The 20,340-nt window shown below is 45.2% G+C and overlaps 1 protein-coding gene and 1 long non-coding RNA gene across 2 annotated transcripts in view; both read right to left on the reverse strand.

The window, feature by feature from the left end:
* Positions 1-6,025, reverse strand: part of LOC143136493 (peroxisomal succinyl-coenzyme A thioesterase-like) — a 29,224-nt gene extending 23,199 nt beyond the window's left edge. Inside the window, exon 1 of the mRNA XM_076297217.1 lies at positions 5,767-6,025. Coding sequence (XP_076153332.1) covers positions 5,767-6,025 — 259 coding nt within the window. The remainder of the gene's footprint in view (positions 1-5,766) is intronic.
* Positions 2,027-3,040, reverse strand: LOC143136365 (uncharacterized). The gene is made up of 3 exons (XR_012989305.1): positions 2,916-3,040; positions 2,384-2,438; positions 2,027-2,096 (listed from the first exon to the last, which is right to left on the reverse strand). It is a non-coding gene; the product is annotated as an uncharacterized LOC143136365 (long non-coding RNA).
* Positions 6,026-20,340: the final 14,315 nt, after the last annotated feature.

Below are 20,340 nucleotides of genomic sequence, written 5' to 3' on the forward strand. Positions count from 1 at the left end.
GATATTTCAACTTTATTCTCGAAATGTCGAGTTTAATGTCGACGTGGTGACTTTAAAGTCGACATGTCGAGTTTAATCTCGTCATGGCAAAAATATTTTTTCCTTAAAGCTACCTTGTGTAAGAACTTCTCCCATCTAGCGGTGAAATTCTATATGACAACCAACTGAATATTACTTTCTAGCCCCTCCCATTCCGAGCGCATTTTAACTCCTACGGTGGCCGTTTCATGCCAAAGTTAACATTGCTTCCAGTACTACGACTTCGTCCGGTGTTCCTTCCAGTTATAAGGTTACTTTAGAAAACAATTACACATTGCATTTAGTTATATAGCCAGTAAACATGTTGGGTATGACCTCTATGTAAAGTGAATAGCCTAGTTTTACGTTTTCATTATTTTGGTAGGCTACTATTTCATTGCTAGCATCAGCTATCAGGTTCCCAAACGAATGCATGCTAATGTTATAGTACAGTAGATTCAGTGCTATCGTTATTCTGTATGTGCGAGATTAATAGTGTAAAGGCAATGTTTACAGCGTAGCCTACTATTTTTCTCAGTGAGCAGAGTCAGAGATCAGTCGATGCAACGGAGGTGCAAGGGAAAGGTAAAGGAAGAGGGAAAGGTAAAGAAAAGCCAAGAGCCGGTGGCAGAGGATCGATGAGACCTCCTAGGCAAAGAAAAAGTAAGACTCCAAAAGATGACGAGGAGAGACTGGGAGAACTTCAAAGACAAAGGAGAGAAGCAACGGAGGTTTGTGTTTTTAATATATTTCTCTGAACAGTATCAATGTCAATGACACCGAAATTAGCTCGGAAGCTGCACCAGGCACGTTCGTTTGAGTTGCGTCTGCTGCAGAAAAAAAATAGACCATTCATCTAAAATTGATTTTACGCGTTGTGAACGGAACGCTTCAGTCACGCGCTTGGTGTAGCTTCCCTGCCTGTTTGTATCTCAATTGTTTGTAGCAATTTCTAGCTGTTGCCAGTCAACTGCATGATGCGAGTTGTCTCCCAGTGAAATCACGACACATAATTACGTTATGGTCTATAGAAAATGTTACACAACATTTTCACCTTTTCATTGTCCATACACATACATAGTATTCATCATTTTATGTGAACACTGATCAAAAAGGCTACTATTACTACTACTCTGCTAACAATCTAACTTTGCTACCTAAACAAGCCTATCTGATCTTATTTCTTGTGTCTTATTTCTTCAGACTTGTGGATGGAATGAGCCTGCAAGAGCACAGGAACCTCACCACACAGTTGCTATAGTGAGGCAGCCAGGTCTGGTGTTTGATGCATCAGTGCAGACATGTCGTCCCCCCACCTGTGCCAGGGATGCCTTGGTGTAGTTGTACACACTGCAGAGACATGCCAATCGATCAGAAGAGAAAATGCTGTGGACAAAACCCTGCCACCTGTGTGAGCCTTCTGCCTCACTACACACAGCACTGCCTAGATGAAGGTTTTCTCCAGATTCACAGGCAGTACATCACAGACATCACAGCATTAGGCCATGTAAGAGAGCCAGGTGATGACAATAGAGTTCAGATATGCTACCTACAGACATTTCATTTTCTGGCAGCATGGGTCTCTAGGACAGGGTAATAGAAGAGTGATCCCAAGCTGTGTGTGTAGGATAAGGGATAAATTCCCTGACCCTCAGGGACATCTCTGGAATTTATTTCACCTTCCTATAATGTTGTAATGTTGTGTTATTGTAAATAGTTTTGTATTAGTGTTCTTGTACTGCCTGTTCCTTTTAAAACTGTATTTAATTTATTTTACACCGGTACATCGCTATATTTTGCTTTCATGAAAATAAAAACTTTTAGAATTGATAAGAGACTGTTCATGCTGTACCTCATACATTACATCCACAAACTTATAATTAAAAAAGGAGTTGTGGTAATTTACCATTTTGAAACACCAAATGACAGTAACATGGTCAACAATGTTATTTGCAATATATTTATTTACAGAAATTAACAAATTATGGTATTTACACATGAACCCTTCCTTTTTGTATGGTGCCTTTGAAGCAACATGGGCCATCATTCTAAATTTGCAGTCTCCTGGAAAGCTGATCCTGTGGAAGACATGCAGTGTCGTTAGACATACACGCCATTTTATATAGTTCAACATATTGTTACTAATCTGTATAGTGCTATTTTGCCTAGACTGAGTTACAGGCAAGGTTACAATGAAGGCATGCACGTGCATCACATAACAAGACCATTGAATTTCGTCCACATCCTCCTCCACGATGCTCATGTCATGTAGGCTTTGTAAAAAATATATATAAATGCTTATATCATGAAAATATACAATAGAGAATGTCATCGGGTATAGACATTATGAGCATTGATGGGTTACCTCTGTTCAAGGTTCTCAATTTCAGGGGCTTCTGCAATTGTGCCAAGATGCTCATCTGAAATGAATAAGCAGAGCGTTTCACAACATATAACAGTACATAAAATGGTAAACACCAAGATATTAAAAATATACTTTCAGTTATTATCAAACAACAATCACATAGAATCAACAATTGTTTTCATGCAGTGAAAAACGTTCAGACAATTTAGTAGGCTACGTCTACAATTAATAAGATTACAGGACAGGCCTCAGGATGTGAACGTCACCCTTGGAATTGGCTACACTAGCATTATCAGATTAGGATATATTTAGGCTACAAAGCAAAAGCAATGAAAAATAACTACAATTTAGTGCCCTTTGCCTGTGATCCGTCATAGCAGATTTATGTTACAATCCTTTTTCATCGACGCGAGGAAAAGTATCCCAGACGTCATTCTAGCGTTATGGACAACCATGCTATACTAAGCCAAGCAACTATAAAACTTCGAATTTACACCATAGACTGTATGTTTACACGAATAGGCCAAATTACCTGTCGAGGAGAAAGCAGGCAATTTCGGCGTCCCTTTTAAAATCCTTGCTCCTCACGAGCTCTTTCCATCTTAGAAAAGCCACTCCAATATTGACTTTGGTCTGTTGTTTTTCCGGTCGCGTTGGCGTTTTAATTCTCTTTTTCGCTTCCTTGGCGACTCCTTTTCATGTCCTCGAGAATAGTTGTAATCCTCCATTTTCAACAGACTTTCAAATCTGCCGGCAGTCGCGAGTAGACTGATCATGCAATGAGTGTTGCCTACAAGCGCGAAAGGCGGAGCTGAATTTCCAGGAATGTCCCTCGTTGGCGAATGTATTTCAAAGATGGAGGCGCAACATGGATTCAGCCATTTGCGCGACTCGCGCGTATGTATTTGGAATAGCAGATTCTACACTTACGAGAATACTTTGATTAGTAAGTGGAAATAATTACACATGAATGAGCACATATTTTTGAAAGAACAAATGGGTTTTTGCTAAGAATTAACTCAAAAAAGTACACAATGTAGCTTTAATGTGTGGCCCTAATACTCCATCGTACAATCTGCACCTGAAATTGGACGTCCAAAGTAGGTCTCTTTGCGCAGTGGGAAGGCTATTCAATTTGCGTGTAGCTAGTTTCGATTGTAGATGCACTCTTTAGAGGTAAAAACCTCCTCACATTCTTATTTCGGATTTAAAGGAGAATTCCGGTGTGATTTTGACCTAAAGTGTTTTGAAACATGATACCGAGTGTGAACGTATGTCTCATAGCCCATCTCGGCTTGTCCCCTGCACTCCGAAATCTGGCGCTAGTTAGCCGATGCTACCAACAAGGCGGTCAATGGTTGTGCCTCGGCATCGGCATAGCCATGCAAATAAATCACTGTTTTACACCATTTACGAGGCTCAATGTATCTCCACACTTCATTGGCAGACTTCCAAGGGCCCTGACATTTAAAACGAGACATTGAGAACTTTGAAAAAGCACTGGTAGTTTACTTACAAGACGATATATACAGACAGTATCTTCTCGAAGTTTAGCGTTTGCAGCCATCTTGAATTTAGTCACGATAAGTCGAGCGACGAGTAAGAGTAAGATCAGATTCCAAAAATAATTCCGTGGAAATGCATGGATTCCAGTTGCTGCTACTGGAAGAAACTGTAATCCATGCATTTCCACAGAATTATGTTTGGAATCTGATCCCTTATCATACCTGTTCATTCTTACTCGTCGCTCGACTTATCGTGACTAAATTCAAGATGGCTGCAAACGCTAAACTTCGAGAAGATACTGTCTGTATAAATCGTCTTGTAAGTAAACTACCAGTGCTTTTTCAAAGTTCTCAATGTCTCGTTTTAAATCTCAGGGCCCTTGGAAGTCTACCAATGAAGTGTGGAGATACATTGAGCCTCGTAAATGGTGTAAAACAGTGATTTATTTGCATGGCTATGCCGATGCCGAGGCACAACCATTGACCGCCTTGTTGGTAGCATCGGCTAACTAGCGCCAGATTTCGGAGTGCAGGGGACAAGCCGAGATGGGCTATGAGACATACGTTCACACTCGGTATCATGTTTCAAAACACTTTAGGTCAAAATCACACCGGAATTCTCCTTTAAAACGCACAACAGTGCATTATATTAGGTTACAATGTAAATAGACATTTAAACGCTATTATTTACTCCCGTTTTCCACCTCGCGAACTCCACAGTAGGCTATGACGCGATTCTTTCGGCGCAAAAGCCTCTTGTTCTAATATTCATTTCAACACTCTTACAACATAGCCTATCATAACATCAATACACAGCCTTAGTACAAACAAGCAAACATTTAACTCCAGAGGAAAATGCGGATTCAACTTTCCAAATAAAGAAACCTCCATATAGGCAACTATAACGACTTGAGTTGAGTTATTTGCTGTTTAGGCTACATCGGAATTGACGTCCATGGTGTTATGAATCTGTTTCTCTGCAACGCAATGTAGCTTACATCTTTTTAGAAATACACAGCTTACTGTGACGACTGCGCAGCATGCGAGAATGTCCCCAACTCTCGGATGCGCATTGAAAATCTTTTCGGTAGTCATTTCCAACTTTCCACGCTGATGGTGCTCCAAATGCAACACAACCGTGATGAAAGCAGGATTATGAAAACCTGAGATTGTGTGTGCAAAACTGAGCGATAATTTTACAGCTTTGAAAATATTTAACATTGTTTCATGTGTAATTGAGATTGCATAATTGTAGGAAAACTGAGTGCATCACCAATCCCTGTAGTAGTGGTAGGCAAGACCTTTGCGCTATTATAGCAAGACTATGCAGGATTGTCGGTCCACTGCGGCAGATCTGGCGGTCCGCCTGCGTTTTGCTCATCGGTCCGCTGGCGGGTTGCAGACAAATGGCCCAATATTGCCATTATTGGTCTAAAGTCTTTTTCATTTGTTCAGTTAGTACATAATTTTAATAGAATGTCATGTGTTTTCTTAATATTCATGACAAGTAAAAATTAAAGAGATGGTGGTCCAACAGCGGCATAGCTGTCCGCTATCTGCCAATCTGATTGTGCTGGGCTAGACATAGTTGGGGGAGGCATACAAAAAGTTTGATAAGCTGTGTCCTAAAACAATATTGGTGGTTGCAAGGTATCGATAGATGAGTGAAATGGGTCGCGATGGTCTGTCATTTTTAAAAAGTGGGTCCCCTCCCCAGAAAAAAAGTTGTCGAGGGTCGGTTGAGATTATCTTTAGCCTATGTGTGTGATGCGACCTGATTTTAAAATCGTATAAAATGTAAAAATCCTATATTTTGAGTCCAGCATTAAGATGGAGTGACACCCGCCGCTTTGATAAAGTTTTTAACTTCAATATTACCTGTGACTGTTCCATTTTCGTCGCTGATATAATAACCAAACGCTTCCCAGTAGTCTTTATCCTCGGACCGATGCAAGGAATGGAGTGTTACCTGTTCTTTTGGGGGTAAATTTCTCACAACTATCTGACACTTTTCATCCACCAGTGCCCGGGTAGGTTGCACCGACAGCACGGGACATATGGCCGTTGAGTTCGCTGACCCACGAAGGCTGACATCAGCAAAAACATTCATCTTCTGGGATGAATCGACATTCTCCATCTTTATCAAAGATCTTACTCGTTAATAAAGTGTTCTCTACCCAGCTGCAGACCCCACAGTCAGAACTCCGCCCAAACACGTGCTGTTAGTAGACCTAATTGAGATGCAACAAATTCCCCCCCATCGAAATGCAAGTGGTTGGACTATTATAACACACAAACAAATAAACCATACAGTTTAATTTCAAATCTACAAATACAGGGTGTAAGGTAGTTTTTATTTGTTAATCTTTTACTGATGCTTAAAGATACACATACAGAAAATATCAATCACAGTCATGGTATGACAATACCGATTTTCATACAAAAAAAAACAAGACATATACAACAAAAATCAAATCACATAATAAGAAAAGAAGAAAGAGGGGAAACTGTTCAAGATTTCCAGACTGTGTAGAGGAGACACAGAAGCCGATCATTTTTTTGGTTATTTTTAGTGATTTAAGGAGCAAATTTATTTCTAACTTAAACACCTGGAAGGAAGGCTGCCCCTTTTGCCATTTCTGTTTATGAATAAAAAACTTAGTGTGCAATATAAAAAAGTTCACTACATATTCCAAAGAGTTATTATCAGGATTATCATAATAAAAAAGAAAATCTTTTATGTTGAGAAATGTTTTCGTTTTCTCACATTCCAAAAATAGATGTGATAGTGTTTGGAATCCTTGGATGAGGCCGAGTTCCATGCCCCTGATCAAACCCACTCTTGCAGTTCCTCAGAACCGCAATTCTAGTTTTAACTATGTGTTTATAGTGCGGATCTGTGACCCAAATCTGTGATCTGGAGCGGGTATGTAGCGCAGCATTTTATTACGAAGCTATCTGTAAAAATGTATCGTATATTTTAACTCTGATCTGCATCTTACAGGTGCGTGTAGCCTGGTTGACTGGAAGGCCGGACTTCACAGGCGCTGCTGTTTTGTCTGATGATCGATTGCTGTCTAGTGTTTGTCTCTTTGTCTTGCTTGTAACTTGTGACTATTTTGTGAGTGTTATTTTGTTTGTTTGTTCCGTCTTTGTCCAGTCGCGTATTGTCTGCGTCTGCTTTCGTAGACTCTGGGCTATATTTTAACGGTCTGAAACGGAAGTGTCTTTGCGCAAAATTCAAGTCACTTTGTGGGCGGATCTTGGGCGCTGATGCTATTTTACCTGCGGGATATTTGACTGTTGCCCCCGACGCAAATCTAAAATGGGGTGGTCTGAAGTAGCTACATTAATCATGGGTGTGGTTTGGGCGTAACGTGCAATAAACCAATCAGGGAGTCATCTCACATTCCCTTTAACAACAGGCACGCTTGTTCCATAGCTGATTGCTATTATGGTGGCGTATTTGCCAGGCGCAGCCAGGAGCATTCACAGCGTTATAATTTTACTGTTCAGTTAGGAACGGTCAGCTATTGATTTTTCCTCTTGACAAAATGTAATACAGAATTGTCACAAAAACATACTTTCCGATGTTTTGGGATCACTCTCACTGAATCACGAGATTATGAATGCATGGTGATATTTTTGCTATGTACAATGTAATCTAACATTACCTCTCTATAGACAATGCATATCTTCAGTTAATCTCTTCTCTCCCGTGCTGCCGCTGGGGCATTTGGGTTAAATGGCATCGGCATGCAATTCAACATCATGTCTCCTTAAGTCATCTAATATTTCCTAATTTATGTCATCAACACATCCGTGATTTGTGAAAATGTGTACGCTAGATGTATGCCTATTTTTTCACATCTTAATGGACACCACACTGATTTCCCTCGAGTGGTAATATTTTTCTTTGAAATTATGTATGGTTTACCGAAATGGGAACTACGTTGTATAGATGAGTGGAGCGAAGTGTGCGTTGCGCAGCACAGGCGGCCTGTGAGAAACAGTTTCCAAGTTGACCTAACTTTGCACAGCATCCCATTAACTGCATGACAGTAGGCTATATTTACAATATTTTCTGTTAAGTACAGTTTGTAAACACTTTATCATCAACTTAATGCACGCACAACATTCGTTTGAGCAGGAGAGAGAATACAATGAATGGGTGCAGCAACTACAGAAATTGTAGCCATACTTGCTGCTTTCTTGTACTATTTGCTGGTTAACAGCACATTCACTAGTTCGCCCTTCGATATGATTGCTTCAGCTAGACTAGAATGTATGGGAGAAGTGCGTGTTTGGCAAAGTAGCTGTCCGTGGTCCTGGAGTGCCTGGAGCGGACATCGCGATGGAGCAATGACCGCTTGCACCCCCCTGTGTAAGGAGGATGAGTAACAGGGCAATTGGTGAAATGGAGGAGTAGGGGGAGGAGGGGGGATGATTTCGCGAACGTCGGAGCGTGTGACGTATTGAAAAGGAGGTCGGCTTAAATAGCCTACCCTGCGGCGGCCGTGGGTGAGTTAATTGCTGTCAATCAATTGAGCTGACCGATATGAGATGTAGTGAGATAGGTATTGGAAAGGCTGAAGATCTGAGGTGGAGTTAAATGGATATGGAGTGTCCTTTTCGGGACTGATCGGTTTTACTCTGTTTGATGGTAAATCGAATGGTGTCTTGGTCTAGCTGCTCTAGATCTGCGATGCACGGGTGGACATCGGGAATGAAGAGGGACGAAGGGCATGTAAACTCGCTACATCTCAGCAGCCCAAAAAAGGCCAGGAGAAATGGTGGAATGGTGGAATCGGAATGCGGTGGCATCTACGGGGTAGAGTTCGAACACGGCTGACGATTCGTTTTCAGTTGTTAGCTCTCTGAACTCTAGTGGCCATGGGGATGCAAACCAGCGCCCTTTGAAAAAGCCTCCGAAGCCTGTTGAGGGGGCTGCGTCGGTGTACAACTGGAGGTCTTCTGGAGATGATTGGCAGTCGTCGTAGAACATGCACAGACCATTCCATTCGTCTAAAACATCCTCCAGAGTTTGATATCGGCCAGACACTGGGCATCTAGAGATACGACATCTTCGAGAGATGGGGTTGCTGAGGCGCAGTTTAGGAGATGTGAGATGAAAGGGCGGCCCTGGGGAATGAGTTGACTAGTGGACACTCGACCGCGCCGTGACTGGGGCTATTGCAGAGGGGACAAGATGGCTTAAGTCCTAGGAAAACGCGGTTATGGAGCTCCATATCGAGCGCGCCCCAGTAGGGGTTTTGGTTCCAGAGGCCGACTCTGGCAGCGCATTTTGCTGAAAACAGCCGGTGGTACGTATAGAAATGGGCTCCCCCGTAGGACACGGCTAGGCCGGCGATGATGGCCAGGTATTCATTTAGCTCTTTGCGTCGGCTGGGGAACACGAAACAGATGACTTCTGTGTAGTTGGTAAAAGCTACGGTGAACTCGGGGAATGACAGAATCTTTGATGCTGGGCCAGAATGTTTTAAAGACAAAACCAGTTCGCCGCAAACTAAATCCCGGTTATGAGAGGGAATAGGAAGGGAGGGAAGAATGGTAGAAAGGTCTACGTCTGCACTTGACAAAATGAGGTTCCTGGTGGACGCTGTGACGGGTGGTGGTTCGAATGCTGCAGCGTGAGGAGGCGGTGGCAGGGCCTTTGCTGTGGCTAATGAATAGCTTGGAAGCCGGAACGGGACGTCGTGATCCAAAGCACTCGCTGAATGCTGATGACCCGCTGCTGCGGGCTGGTCTAGCGCGGAGCCGGGAAGGAGATGGGAAGGGAGAAAAGGGGGGAGAGAGGGAGTGGTCGCTGATGCGACCGGAAGTGGAGCAACCTGGGACAGGGTTGCGGGAAGTGGGACGGGGAAGGAAAGGGGGTTAGGGGGGAGTAGCGACGCTGTCGCTATCGGCTGAGACCAGGTGCTCGCTAACTCATAAGAGAGATGGGTGAATCTTCGAGCTGACGCTTCGTGAGTTGAGGCGTGCTGTACAGACGTGGCTCCCGGAATGGAAAGGGGAGGGGGGAAAGGGGGGAGGGAGGGAGCAGTCGTCGGAACGACTGGAGGTGGGGCAGCCCTGGACCGAGTCCTGGCTAGGGGAGGTGGATGGGGGAGGGAAAGAAGGGGTGGGGGGAGTAGCGACGCTGATGATACGCTCTGAAGCGTGTGGTGCCGGAAAGTGCTGTCGGCGTGCCCGGTTCGCGAGGTGGCTGGTGGTGTGTGGTTCGTCCGGCTGAATGGCACGTACCTGTGGAGGGAAAATTCCAATATGCGCTGACTGCAAAATAGGAAAGACAAAAGCGCGAGTATACAAAGTAAATTGCGCTGGGACGCACGATAGAGCCCTCTGTGTCTTTATTTTGGGTTTTCTTTTGGTTTTGTTGGTGAAGCTACCTATTCATAACATACTGCATGAAGCTGCCTAAGTATAACATCTACTGCATGTTGCCAGTGTTTCCCGTGCGCTGTCGCATGATTAGTATCTCTCTCAGTTTTGTTTGCATGTGATTGTGTATGCTGTCGCTTTGCATGATTTAAGCTGTGTTAGTGTTGCTGTCTTCAGTGTATTGTGGTTGTGTCCTTTTTGGTTGATTTATTGCTATCCTCTGGTGCCTTAATTGTTTTGTCTGTTTGTTTGTTTGTTTGGCAGGTCGGGGCGCTCCTAAGGGGAGGCTAGGCACCTGGTGGTGGGACCCTATCACTGCATGTTTGCTGTGCTTTATTGTGCTGTGCCGTGCTGTGTGTTGCTGTGCTGTGCTGTGCGGTGAGCTGTGCGGTTCAGTGTACTGCTTACTGCAGCTTGCGTTATAGAGAAACTCACTTCACTCCGAGTGTGTGTGCACGTGTGTTTGGTGTGAATCTTGGAACACATCATCAGTAGCGGGCCTCCCTTGGGTAAGCTCCCTCCTAGCTGCATTTATTGAGTTCTGTGGACGTTTGGTCCCTCAAATGCCTAGACTCCAATGTATGATCTATAAGATCTGATTTTAAGAAATTGTCATACAACAATATTTAATAAATATATATTTTTGTATTGTCTTTAACCATTGTGAGTCTTTTAGGTTTCCCCAGCATAAGAGATCTGCAGTTCCACCTCCCCTTTCCCTTTACCATAAATAAACTTTCATTTTATTGGAATTCACGTCTGTTGCGTAGTGCATTTGAATCTGTGTGGGTATTCTCTGTGAGGTTACCTTGGTATTTCCCTGGGGGGTAATTACAGTGGTTCCCCTGGGGTGGCGTAGTCGGGACTATTAATTGGGCTATACCTTTTCCTCCTCCCCTTACTGCTCTGTCACAATTTGGCGTAGGTCGGCAGGATTGCATTTGAAAAGCAAAAGACGTGGATTCCTAATTGGTTTCGTTTTTTCTGTGTTTTTTTTTCATTGGCACCAGATGATTCAGTTTTTGTGCTTATATTGTCTCCTTTAATTCCTAATTTGTATTATAGGTTGGACTAATTGTGTGTAGTGTCAAGACAAAACAGCAGCAGCCTTGTGGTGGGACAAACAACAATTCTCTAAACTAATTGTGATCTAATCCCCTCTGTATTTGACCCCTCCTCTTGCTACATTGTGTGGTGGGATGTCATAGTAGCTATGGAGGAAGAAATGCAACAACTTCGAGATAGGGTTGCACAGCTTCAAGCTGACAATGACCGCCTGCTGCTTGACCGGGAACCACCTGTTCCTGTAGCACCTCCTGCACCTCCTGTTAATGTGTCAGCTGAAAGATTTGTTTTCATCCCAAGAGATAGAAAATGCCCCATATTTTCTGGCAGGTCTGGTCTAAGTTTTGATGAGTGGGAGGAAGAGGTGCAGGCCTGCATGCGGGCCCGGCACCTTTCCCCAGCTGACCAAGCTTTCTTTCTCTTTGACCATTTAGAAGGAGAAGCCAGGGAGGAAATCAAATATCGTTCTGCTGTGGAGAGGAGGGATCCAGATAAAATTACAGCAGTTTTACGTGAATTGTATGGTTGTTGTGAGTCCCATGTGTCATTGCAGGAGGCATTCTTTTCAAGAAGGCAACAGGACGGGGAGAGTCTACTGGAATTCTCCCTGGCATTGATGAGTTTGATGGGGAAGATCAGACAGGTTGCGCCCCATGCCATACCAAATTCAGAGGTAATGTTACGGGATCAATTTATTGAGTATGTAACTGACGGTGCACTCCGTCTAGGGAATTGAAACAGCTGGTGCGGCGTGAACCCACTATCACTCTACTGGAAGTTCGTAGGGAGGCCATTAGGTGGGAGCGTGAAGGCATGCCAACAACAATGAGGGGCAGGAGTCAGTCTGTCCCCTCTGCCTATGGTATAGTGTATGGGCTTCAGGGCGAGCCACGGCATCCACCTCAGAGTCCTACACCAAACCCTGAACTAGTTGAACTAAAGGAGATCTTGAAACGCCAACAGGAACAGCTTGACCTCCTCACTCGTAGTGTTGGTCTTCTCCAGGCCTCTAAACAACCCAGCAGAGCTTTCTCTGGGCCTGTCATCTGTAGAAGGTGCCAGCAGCCAGGCCACTTTGCTCGAGACTGCGAAGGCCAGAGGGTCCCTCACCGTCCTAGAGCCACTTCCTTTTCTAGTTCACCTGCTATCCAGAGGTCTAAACAGTCCAGTCAGCCACAGGAAAACTAGCACCCACCGACCTATTGAGCCGCAGTTCGGATGGGGATTTAAATGGCTCCAGTGTAGTGAAGGGGGATATAGGGACAGTACCTTAACTTATGTCATCTTGCCCACATATTAGTGTTAGTATGGGGGGTGTGGAGGTGCCTTGTCTGTTAGATACAGGATCCATGGTGTCAACCATTACAGAGACTTTCTTCAGACACCATTTTGAACCGTGGGGTCAGGATCGTCTTAGGCTGTGTCAATGGCTGCAGCTTCGCGCTGCTAACGGTTTAGGAATCCCATACCTTGGCTACCTAGAATTACACGTTAAGCTTTGTAATAAGGATGTACTAGGCTGTGGGGTATTGGTTGTCAAGGATCCCTTAGAGGGTTCCATGTCTCAGGTTCCTGGGGTATTGGGGATGAACATTATAGGAAAATGCTATCATGAACTGTTTGGCCAACATGGCCCCTCCCTTTTTGAGTCACCCATTGTAGCAGAGGCCCCAGAGCCAGTGTTCAACGCTTTGCAGCAATGTCATCAGGCTAGTAGATCTTTGGTGGCAACTGACAGAACCGTCAGAGTACGAGGGGGGAGGGCCCATCGTGTCCCAGGGGGGACACTCAAGTTTATACCCACTACCTGTTCCGGTTTAACGACTGGGGGCTCGGCTCTTTTTGAGCCTCTATCTTCTGGTTTGCCTGCTGGTCTTTTGGCATCCCCATCATTAGTTCAAGTGACCCACGGCACAGCTTATATCCCTGTAGTCAACGTGGGAACTAATGACACCCTACTGTACCCGCGTTCTATACTGGGCAGTCTGACGGAGGTATATGTGGTTAGTCTGCCTCCAGGGGTAGCTGAAGTACGGGTAGCACATGCCTCAGTCCTGAATCCAGTAACTCCTGACCCAATTCCAAAATAGAGGCCTTAGATTTGTCCACCCTATCGGGTCAGGATCAGAGCCAGGTTCGGTCACTGCTGCTGAGTTACAGTTCAGTTTTTGCTGCTCATGAAGGGGATTTGGGTTGCACTCGCCTCATTACGCATGAGATCCCCCTAGTGGATGATGTCCCTGTCCGGCAGCGTTACCGCTGGCTGCCCCCGTCAGAATACGAAGTGGTAAAGTCTCATATCCAACAACTGCTGGAGGCACAGATCATTCGGGAGAGTTGCAGCCCCTATGCGTCCCCCATCGTTCTTGTTAAGAAGAAAGATGGGAGTCCCCGCTTGTGTGTGGATTACCGCCAGTTAAATGGGAAGACTCGTAAGGATGCATTCCCGCTTCCTCGTATCGAGGAAACCTTGGATGCTCTTACTGGGGCCTGCTGGTTCTCCACTCTTGATCTGGCGAGTGGGTACAACCAAGTCCCTGTTGCAGAGTCTGACAAGGCTAAAACGGCTTTCTGTACTCCGTTCAGTCTCTTTGAGTGGAACAGAATGCCGTTTGGGCTTTGTAATGCCCCTAGTACTTTTCAGAGACTTATGCAGCGAATGTTTGGAGACCAGCAGTGCCAGTCATTACTGCTATATTTGGATGATGTGGTAGTTTTCTCTTCTTCTGTGTCACATCAGTTGCAGCGGTTGGACGTGGTACTTGGACGCCTGCAGCAGGAGGGCCTAAAAGTCAAGTTGGAGAAATGTGCGTTTTTCCAGAAAGAAGTGGGTTATCTGGGTCACGTCATCTCCAGTCAGGGCGTTTCGACTGACCCAAAGAAGGTAGAAGTGGTAGCTAATTGGCAAAGGCCTTCCCACGTCTCCGAGCTCCGCTCATTTTTGGGTTTCGCCAGCTACTATCGCTGCTTTGTGGAGGGGTTTGCCAAGCTGGCAGCCCCTTTACATAAGTTGTTGGCAGAGCTGGTAGGGACCAAATCAAGAAAGGCATCTGGCCGAAGCTTAACATCAGCCTGGACAGGAGAGTGTGAGAACAGCTTTGAAGAACTGAAAAGCAAATTGGTTAGTGCACCTGTACTGGCTTATGCTGACTTCTCCCTGCCATTTATCCTTGAAGTCGATGCAAGCCATAGTGGGTTGGGTGCCATTCTTTCTCAGGAGCAGGGCGGGAGGGTTCGACCCATCGCATATGCTAGCCGAGGTCTGAGGCCCACTGAGCGCAACATGTCAAACTATAGCTCCATGAAGCTGGAGTTTGTTGCGCTCAAGTGGGCCATGACTGAGAAATTCCGTGAGTACCTGTTAGGCCAAAAGTGTGTCGTTTTTACAGATAATAATCCTCTCAGTCATTTGTCTACCGCCAAGCTAGGTGCCACGGAACAGCGGTGGGCGGTTCAGCTGGATGCTTTTGACTACCAGCTGAAATACAGGTCCGGCAAAGCGAATACTAATGCTGATGCCCTATCACGGCAGTACATGGCCCCAGATTCTTCCTTGGTAGGTGCACCCGGATCTGTTCTCCCTGCCTCTTTGCAACAGGCTGCAACGCCCTACTCAGGTAACTCAATCTTCTATTGCTGTTCTCCCTCACCACTCTCTTTCTAAGCTACAGTCTCTGCAGGAAGCTGACCCTGATATTCGGGACATTTTGGCATATTGGCGGAGGAAGGAACGTCCCACAGCAGCTGGACGGCGTCAACTGTCTCCTGGCGCGTTGGTGTTGTTGCGCCAGTGGGACCGCCTGGTTAACAAGGATGGCCTACTGTACCGGACCTTCCGGACCGGACCTACTGTACCGGACCTACTGTACTGGATCTTCCGTCCTGATGGTAATGAGGAGGTCCTCCAACTGGTCCTGCCTGCGGCACTGAAGTCAGTTGTTCTGGGCCAGCTCCATCAGAGTCACGGTCACCAGGGCATTGAGCGGACGAGCCAGTTGGTGCAGCAGCATTGCTACTGGCCTGGCATGTTTTTGGAAATTAAACGTTGGTGCCAGGAGTGTGAACGTTGCCAGGTCAGTAAAAACACTCAGCCTGTGGCACATAGCTTTATGGGACACCTGCTGGCTTCTCGACCTAATGAGATTTTAGCCTTAGATTTTACCATACTGGAACCTGCGCGTAACAGGGTTGATAATGTGCTTGTCATGACTGACGTGTTTAGCAAGTATACCCTGGCCATTCCTACTAGGGACCAGCGGGCTGCGACCGTTGCTCAGGCACTCGTCACCAAGTGGTTCTACAAGTTCGGTGTCCCTAGTCGCGTTCACTCAGATCAAGGCCGTAACTTTGAGAGTGTGTTAATACAACAACTTTGCCTCTTGTATGATGTTTCAAAGTCTAGGACCACCCCCTATCATCCGGCTGGTAACGGCCAATGTGAGCGCTTCAACCGGACGCTGCACAATCTTCTCCGTGTTCTCCCCACCTCCCGTAAAAGGGACTGGACTTCTTGTCTGCCACAGGTGGTGTTCTCCTATAATACGACACCACATCAGTCGACGGGTGAGACACCATATTTTCTTATGTTTGGTCAAGACCCTAAGTTACCAGTGGATTTTTTGTTGGGTAGGGTGGCTGATCCTGTGCCAGGCACAGTGCACGACTGGATAGTGGAACATCAGACTCGACTCAATCTGGCGTTTGATGGGGCCAAAAAGCGTCTGGCCACTACTGCTGAACAGCGCCAGAGACATCATGCCCCTTGGGTGAAGGACAGGCCGTTGCAAGAAGGTCAGCTGGTGTATGTCCGTAATCATGGGGTCAGGGGCCGAAATAAGATTCAAGATCTGTGGGATTCACGGTTACATCAAGTGTTGAAGGTTCCCAGGCCAAGAGGTGTGGTCTACACCATCGCACCGGTTGATGCTCTGGAGAAGGTGAAGTATATCCATCGCACCATGCTGAAGCCACATCTTGGCACAGAGCCTCCAAACAGTCCCCCTCTTGTTCCTAGATGTGTGGCCTCCCAGGTCTCATGACCTCTTCATTCTGAGACCCGACGAACTCCAGTCCCACGATCAACCTGCACCAGATGCCTCTACTGTCCCTGAGTCTGAACCACCACCCACTGCTGCTCCTCTGTCCTTGCAGCCTATCAGCCTACCAACCCTGGTTCAATTATGGGAAGTAACAACCACTGCCGAGTCACATGCTGATCCACCCTGGGCAGCATCCATAGGTGAGGCCCCACTTGCTCCAACCCAATCCAGTACCAGTATGCCTGAAGTACGGAGGACGACCAGACTCAAGGCAGGTCAGCATTCCAACCTACACCACCTCCCGAAACCAGCAGGGGGCGCTGCATTAGGGGCTGTTGACTCTCCCAGATCGGTGCCTTAACTTCTATGCCCTTTGTTAGTCCATCATCGGGGCGCCGATGCAAAACCCAGGGGTAGATTGTAGTGGGGTTAGATTGCTCACGCTGACGTTTGTCACGTCACTATCAGCCTAATTACTTGGCAATCCCCCTGATTAGCAGCTGCTGCCCTAATACCTTTAAAAGACCTGGAAGTACCGGTGAGTGACTTTATGGGCTTACCTTGTCTTGTAGCCTCATAACTGCTGTTTGCCTCCTCCACCACTCCTGTTGAGGGTATTTCTATTTCCTGCCAGCTCAGGTATGCTTCTTAAAGGGGTGGTTCAGGATTTTGGACATAAGACCTCATTTCCAAGTAAGCAAGTGTGATATTTATCAGTGGAGACCGTTTTCAACACGTTTCATCCAGTCCTTCTAATTGCAGAGTTCGCAGGTGCTAGGCTAGCGCAAGTCAACGGTATGTGCTAGCCTGCCACTAAAAACAGTCTTACCCACTCCACAGTACACCCGAGGCAAATAAATTATAACGCCAGACTATCGATGTAAATGTCTGTATTGATACTGTTATTTCTAACGTTATTCTATCCTTGCATTTCAACGATCGCATTACATTTTGAGGGACTAGTTTCTTACCACGACGGAATTATACTTGCTCCGGTTAGTAGTACTGTGCCGAAAAGTAAACAGTAAAGCGCACTCCAATGGGGATACTTAGTAGTAGCCTTGGTAATATCAGTCCGCTGCTGAGATGCAAAATGACTACTACCAACTTCAGGGACCAAAGTATAACTATTGCAACGCGATGCGAGGGTAGTTGTATTTCTTACACTATTCTATCAACACAGACATTTACATCGATTGTCTGGAATTTGCCTCGGGTGTACTTTGGAGTGGGTAAGACTGTCTTTAGTGGCAGGCTAGCACATACCGTTGACTTGCGCTAGCCTAGCACCTGCGAACTCTGCAATTACAAGGACTGGATGAAACGTGTTGAAAACGGTCTCCACTGATGAATATCACACTTGCTTACTTGGAAATGAGGTCTTATGTCCAAAATCCTGAACCACCCCTTTAATGTTAGTCTACGCGACACTGTCGCTGCAAGTTTAGCCTACCCGTAATGATTTTAACTATGTGTTTATAGTGCGGATCTGTGACCTCACCGTATCTGGAGCGGGTATGTAGCGCAGCATTTTATTACGAAGCTATCTGTAAAAATGTATCGTATATTTTAACTCTGATCTGCATCTTGCAGGTGCGTGTAGCCTGGTTGACTGGAAGGCCGGACTTCACAGGCGCTGCTGTTTTGTCTGATGATCGATTGCTGTCTAGTGTTTGTTTTTTTGTCTTGCTTGTAACTTGTGACTATTTTGTGAGTGTTATTTTGTTTGTTTGTTCCGTCTTTGTCCAGTCGCGTATTGTCTGCGTCTGCTTTCGTAGACTCTGTGTCTTTATTTGGGGTTTTCTTTTGGTTTTGTTGGTGAAGCTACCTACTCATAACATCTACTGCATGAAGCTGCCTAAGTATAACATCTACTGCATGTTGCCAGTGTTTCCCGTGCGCTGTCGCATGATTAGTATCTCTCTCAGTTTTGTTTGCATGTGATTGTGTATGCTGTCGCTTTGCATGATTTAAGCTGTGTTAGTGTTGCTGTCTTCAGTGTATTGTGGTTGTGTCCTTTTTGGTTGATTTATTGCTATCCTCTGGTGCCTTAATTGTTTTGTCTGTTTGTTTGTTTGTTTGGCAGGTCGGGGCGCTCCTAAGGGGAGGCTAGGCACCTGGTGGTGGGACCCTATCACTGCATGTTTGCTGTGCTTTATTGTGCTGTGCCGTGCTGTGTGTTGCTGTGCGGTGAGCTGTGCGGTTCAGTGTACTGCTTACTGCAGCTTGCGTTATAGAGAAACTCACTTCACTCCGAGTGTGTGTGCACGTGTGTTTGGTGTGAATCTTGGAACACATCATCAGTAGCGGGCCTCCCTTGGGTAAGCTCCCTCCTAGATGCATTTATTGAGTTCTGTGGACGTTTGGTCCCTCAAATGCCTAGACTCCAATGTATGATCTATAAGATCTGATTTTAAGAACTTGTCATACAACAATATTTAATAAATATATATTTTTGTATTGTCTTTAACCATTGTGAGTCTTTTAGGTTTCCCCAGCATAAGAGATCTGCAGTTCCACCTCCCCTTTCCCTTTACCATAAATAAACTTTCATTTTATTGGAATTCACGTCTGTTGCGTAGTGCATTTGAATCTGTGTGGGTATTCTCTGTGAGGTTACCTTGGTATTTCCCTGGGGGGTAATTACAGTGGTTCCCCTGGGGTGGCGTAGTCGGGACTATTAATTGGGGTATACCTTTTCCTCCTCCCCTTATACTGCTCTGTCACATATGGTATCAAAATTACCATCAGTTTATGGAGGTCCTACCAAGATTGATAAGGATTATATTGATCTATTGAATTAAGTATTATTCTTTTTACCAAACTTACTGTGTGTTATCCCTCAGCCCGCTGGAAAGACGCACTCTCCGTAAGTAGTACGTTTTGTTCCTTTAAAGTGCTACAGTCCAGGCTGAGTGGTACGCTAATTGTTTCTCCAAGCTTCCTGCTCCCCATGCTAATAGAACCTGACCCAAGTTATCCTGTTCCACGTGTAGGTCGCAAACACTGGAAGCCATGCGGACGCTATGTACCTGCTTCAAGGTAGACACAGATGTGTTTTGACTGTTGATTGGCTAGGTGTGTAGGCCTTGAGCCCTGCCAGGTCCTGCTTTGAGTGAGGCCACCATACACTATGGTGAGCGACTGGCTGAATGGGCGACAGTGGAAGACATACAGGTTCTGAGGGCGGAGAAGGTTCTGGATAAAAAGGGGGAGAGGGGCACAAGTGGCAGAACTTTTAGCTTGGACATATGTATTAAGCATTGCTCCACAATCTCGTGCTTCTGGCAGTGACAACACTGACAAGAGTTGAAGCATATCGGTTAAATTCATACATGGGGGCCAGTTTAGCAAAGTTGTAATCTTACCAACAGCAGTGAATTTATCAAATTGTTGATGCTCTGACGCACTTAGCTCTAGGACACAGTGTTATAGGCGACAACATTTTAGCTAAGGGAATAATCTTGCAGCCTTGCTGCAGATCATAAGGGGGAGTCTGATTAATAGTAGTCTGATAACATAGACAGCTAGCTCTTGCAGTGTATCAAGTTATGATTAAAGATAGCTTTTCCTTTCATGGAGGATGAGAGGTTGTTGATGTTGACTTCACTACACTGAACTAATATTATTTCATAGGTTCATATGTTTATTAACAACAGACCCACTGCAGTTGTTATATTGGTATTATATATTTTTTTCTCATCATTGACATGAAAAAGGTTTAACAACTGTTTTACAGCTATGCAAACCAGTGTCAAGATAATATGGTATGATGACATACATACTAGACCATATCGTTTACAATTATTTTGGATACAGCAATAAAATGCAATAAAAAAAACACACCTTTCATTTGTTTCAGACGTTCAGAATATGTTCAGAATAAAGTTCTAACCAAGTTCTTTAAAACATGCCTTTAGGCCTGCTTTAAACAATGTGGGAAAAG

Source organism: Alosa pseudoharengus, unplaced genomic scaffold (genome assembly GCF_046254945.1).
Source record: "Alosa pseudoharengus isolate Yale_2024_CS ecotype anadromous, Long Island Sound unplaced genomic scaffold, YU_APseudo_1.1 YU_APseudo_1.1_scf_20, whole genome shotgun sequence".
NCBI classification, from domain to species: domain Eukaryota; kingdom Metazoa; phylum Chordata; class Actinopteri; order Clupeiformes; family Clupeidae; genus Alosa; species Alosa pseudoharengus.